Source organism: Quercus robur, chromosome 4, assembly GCF_932294415.1.
Source record: "Quercus robur chromosome 4, dhQueRobu3.1, whole genome shotgun sequence".
Classification (NCBI taxonomy): domain Eukaryota; kingdom Viridiplantae; phylum Streptophyta; class Magnoliopsida; order Fagales; family Fagaceae; genus Quercus; species Quercus robur.
The window spans coordinates 1997148-2001284 of NC_065537.1; the positions used below are offsets into that span (position 1 = coordinate 1997148).

The 4137-nt window shown below is 36.4% G+C and overlaps 1 protein-coding gene across 1 annotated transcript; it reads right to left on the minus strand.

The window, feature by feature from the left end:
* Positions 1-409: 409 nt before the first annotated feature.
* LOC126720227 (cysteine-rich receptor-like protein kinase 6) lies at positions 410-3895 on the minus strand. The gene is made up of 2 exons (XM_050422547.1): positions 3463-3895; positions 410-1431 (listed from the first exon to the last, which is right to left on the minus strand). The coding sequence occupies exons 1-2, from the start codon at positions 3893-3895 to the stop codon at positions 410-412; spliced, it is 1455 nt and encodes a 484-aa protein (XP_050278504.1).
* Between the last annotated feature and the right edge of the window lie 242 nt (positions 3896-4137).

Genomic DNA, 4137 nt, shown 5'->3' on the forward strand with positions numbered 1-4137 from the left:
GCTTTAAGAAAAATCTATTTCACAAGCTCGAGTAATACATTAACACTCATCTGTTTATATAGTATAATTACATAACACTAAGAACAATCTAGAAGAAAAAACTGTCTAACAGAATTACAACCTCCTTCCAAACTATGCGCGAAATAATTAATGCCAGCTAGATGGCAGTTAGAGCATAACTGCTCACTGAAGCCCAGATCTGAATCACCTACAACAGAGCACATCAAGAACGAAGACTGTTGAGGAAGAAGATTAAAACGACCCCGTTTTATTAAAGCTAAGTGACACCGTGTTGTCTAAAATAGAACGACATCGTTTCTGGTTAGATATTATTAATAGAGAACTAGCCGTTAACTAGCCGTTGGTCCTTTCTTCCTCAATTTTCAAAGTCTTCTTTTGTTGATGACCATCAGTGCTTACTTTCACATCCCCCCTCAAAACCACAGGTGGTACTGCATGATTCATGCATGCGATGTAGGTATTCATCAATGCCACTGGCTATGTCTAGTACCACTTTAATCCGGGCAGCCCATGACATTAGAGAAGTTCTTTTAGGATTGTGAAGATGGCCAGAAAGGGTACCATATTCCATGTGCTCGTAGACCAATAAGCGCTCCTTACTATCTTCACAAAATCCCAATAAGCGAACAACATTCTTGTGATTCAGGCAGGATGAAGCTTGCAATTCACTTAGGAATTCATTGTCATTGTCAGCATGCTTGATAGCCACTTCTCGGCCATCATCTAAAATGGCATGGTACATTGAGCCAAAGTAATCTGTTTCAATCTTGCGATCTTCCGAGAAGTTGTTAGTGGCTTCAAGTAGCATTTTCAAAGGAAATTTTTCCTTATCTATAATTTCCAAGTCTTTGAATCTTGTTGTTAGGGTTGTGTGTCTAGGTCTTTTGGACCTGTTTGTTAGTGACATGGCTGCGAAAAATAATGATAATATGGAATTTTTTTTGGAATGAGAGAATTTTGGAGGTGTTCGGTTAGATTTTGAATTATTACTGCTCTTCTGCTTAAGAATCTCTTTGACGGTTGCTGTAGGGCTTGCTGTGCTGGAAGGATCAGTTGGAATTATTTCATAAATTTCAGAATTACTGTCTGTTTCAGACCTACCTGGTGGGAAGTATGACGGTATTGAATAAAAGAATTGTGCTGCTGCAGGAGGTGTTTCATTAGATTCTGAACAACTATCATCTGTTTCAATTTCAGACAAGGCAGGTGGGAAGAGTAATGAAATGGAAAGACTTCTTGCTCCATTAGCATCAGTGTCAGAGTTGTTGGCTGGAATTGGATTTATTCCATTCGATACAGAACTAACAGACTCCAACGTGGCTGATGGGGAAAATAAGTACTCTACTAGTGGTAGAATTCTTTTTTCACTAATTGTTGGACTACCAAGTTCTGAGTTGTTGGCTACAAATTCTGCAACCAAAAATATCGAAGTCTAATGAGAAAATATCTAATTCTCATTAATAATCAAAAGGAGTTATAACTCTATTATTATACTCAAAGAGTACAAATCCTATTCGCTAATTACAATATGATAGTCGTACATGGACAAGCACGCGACAAGTAACTACTTAAAAAACAAAAAATTGTAGCATGGGAAACTATTGTCGTTTATGCAGACTATACAAGAAACAAAATGCTTATTCCATTGTTTCATTTCTTTGACACTCCCCCTCAAAATGAACAATGGGAGCATGGATACTGATCATAAACACTTATCAAAAAATATTGATCACAACCATCTTGTAGATAAGTGTTGAAAATTGATAATGCTGAAAGCATTAGTCAGCAAGTCTACTTGTTGGGAAATGGGAATCTGTACCAACACGAAGTAACTTTATAGTCCCAGCTTGTACCTTGTCCCTCACAATATGGAAATCTATTTCAATTTGTATAGTTTGTTCATGAAAAACCGGATTGGCCACCATAAGAAGGGCTGACATACTGTCACTGAATAACAAAGTGAGTTGAGAATGAGAACATTGACCCGAGTATTGCATTTATTGCGATTTTATTTTGATTTTAGTATTTATTTCTGATTTCAGCATTTTTAGTTATTTTCTTTTTATTTCATAGAATTAAGAAATTCATAACTCATTTGGCTAAACATATATACTATAATCCCTAGAGATAAAGCAAGTATTAGTGGAGAGATCAATTAACTTGTAATCCTTAACAGCAAAAGGTTACCCTAAAAATACACATTGCTTAGCTTTAGGATCGGATTTGGACCTATTATGGGCTATAGTAGAGGCAAAACAAATGCAATTAAAAACTTTAACGTGTGAATAGGAAGGAATCTGCTTATAGAGTAGTTTATAGGGAGACATTATTTAAAATTAGGGTGTGAAGTTTGTTAATAATGTGCACTACAGTGAGTATACAATCACCCCAATACATCAAAGGAACATTAGTGTAACCTCAAGGCCCTTTCTATACATAGAATATGTTGATGTTTCCTATCTACAAATGAATTCTATTGCGAAGTAGCAACACAACTATGTTGGTGTATGACTCCATGAGTTCAAAACAATTCAATCATGAAAAACTCAAAGGGCATTGTCTGGACAATAGTAAAGGTCTGGGGTTTGACTTGGATTTCATAAGATAAATCCAAGTTGATATAGTGTGGTCATCAACTATGGTACAAAAAATATTTGTAACCTGCCACACATCACAATGAATCAAATCAAAAGCTTCAACACAAAAATGATAATCAAAAGGAAATGGAAGCCTCTTTTGATTTGTATGAGGAAAAAATGTCACAACTCCTATTTGAAGCGGCATTTACATCTGGTAGTACATCCCTTAAACAGAAATCCTTAGAATATGAGGGATGCCCCTGTCTAAGGCGCCACAGCTTACTCATATCACTAGAGTTCATAGTAAAATTGACAAAGAATTTGTGTACAGGAAGATGAAAGGAAGGAAGAATAGAATTACAAGTGTTTGAGAAGTTGAATTTTGCAGCAAGTGGAGTCCATTATGAACCTCACCCACATCAATCGGCCTCCAGCATATAAGGTCCTATATGAAGCAGAAATTTGATAGTTTGACAAGACAACATAGGAGTTTTTGAGTAAGCAGACTAAGATATAATAAATTGAAGGAAAATGTAGGCACACATAGGACATTTTAAAGGAAAAGGTGGACTGAAATTCTAACAGATCCTATGAGAGTTAACATAGCTATTTCACCATTTGGAAGTTCCACAACACACTGCTTAACAAATGTGATAGTGGTAAGTAGAGCTACAGAATGCACAATGTTATTTGTAGCCCCGGTATCCACTACCCATGTATCTCCCTCATATGCATGACTACTAACTACTTCCTTTTCTTTTTTTTTTCTTTTCTTTTTTCTTTTTTTTTCCAGAAAATATCGAATGCCTCAAATCACAACTGAAATCAGGACTATGAAAGTTTTGCAAAGAAGAAAAATTACCTGCCATAGAAGTGGCGTGAGTGGCTAGCTGAATTACATTGTTGGTCATGTGAGTTTCATTATTAGTGAAAGCAAAATTGCTTGACTGAATCTGAGCTCTCAACATAGCCAAGAACAGTTGACATTGCTCCTGAGTGAATGTAAATGAAGTAGACGCAGAACTAGAATTCTTTTCAATAGTGTGACCATTCATTCCACAATGATTGCAAGTGGGATTTTCTTTCCCCTTGGAGTTCTTGTAATTTTTGTTTCCTGAAGAAGAAGATTCCTTAGTAACTGGGGTTGATGATTCCACATGAGGACTTGAATTGTTTCCCACACTACATAGCCTTTCTTCTTGAATTAGCAAAGAGTACACTTTGTTGATGGGTGGGAGAGGATCCATCAACAAAATTTGTGCCCTAACTTGAGCATAGGAGTCATTAAGACCCATTAAGAATTGCATCACTAAATCTTGATGCTGAAGGTCATTGAGTTTCTGACCTAAGTTGCAAGTGCAAAATCCACAAGAACACATTGGAAAAGGTCAAAATTTTTGCAATTGATCCCAGAGCATGTTCAATTGAGTGAAATATGATGTAATTGATGATTGACCTTGAGTAATTCCAGCAATATCCTTCTGTAATTGAAAAACTCGTGCTCCATTTGCTTGTGAAAGTCTTTCCCTAAGGTCGG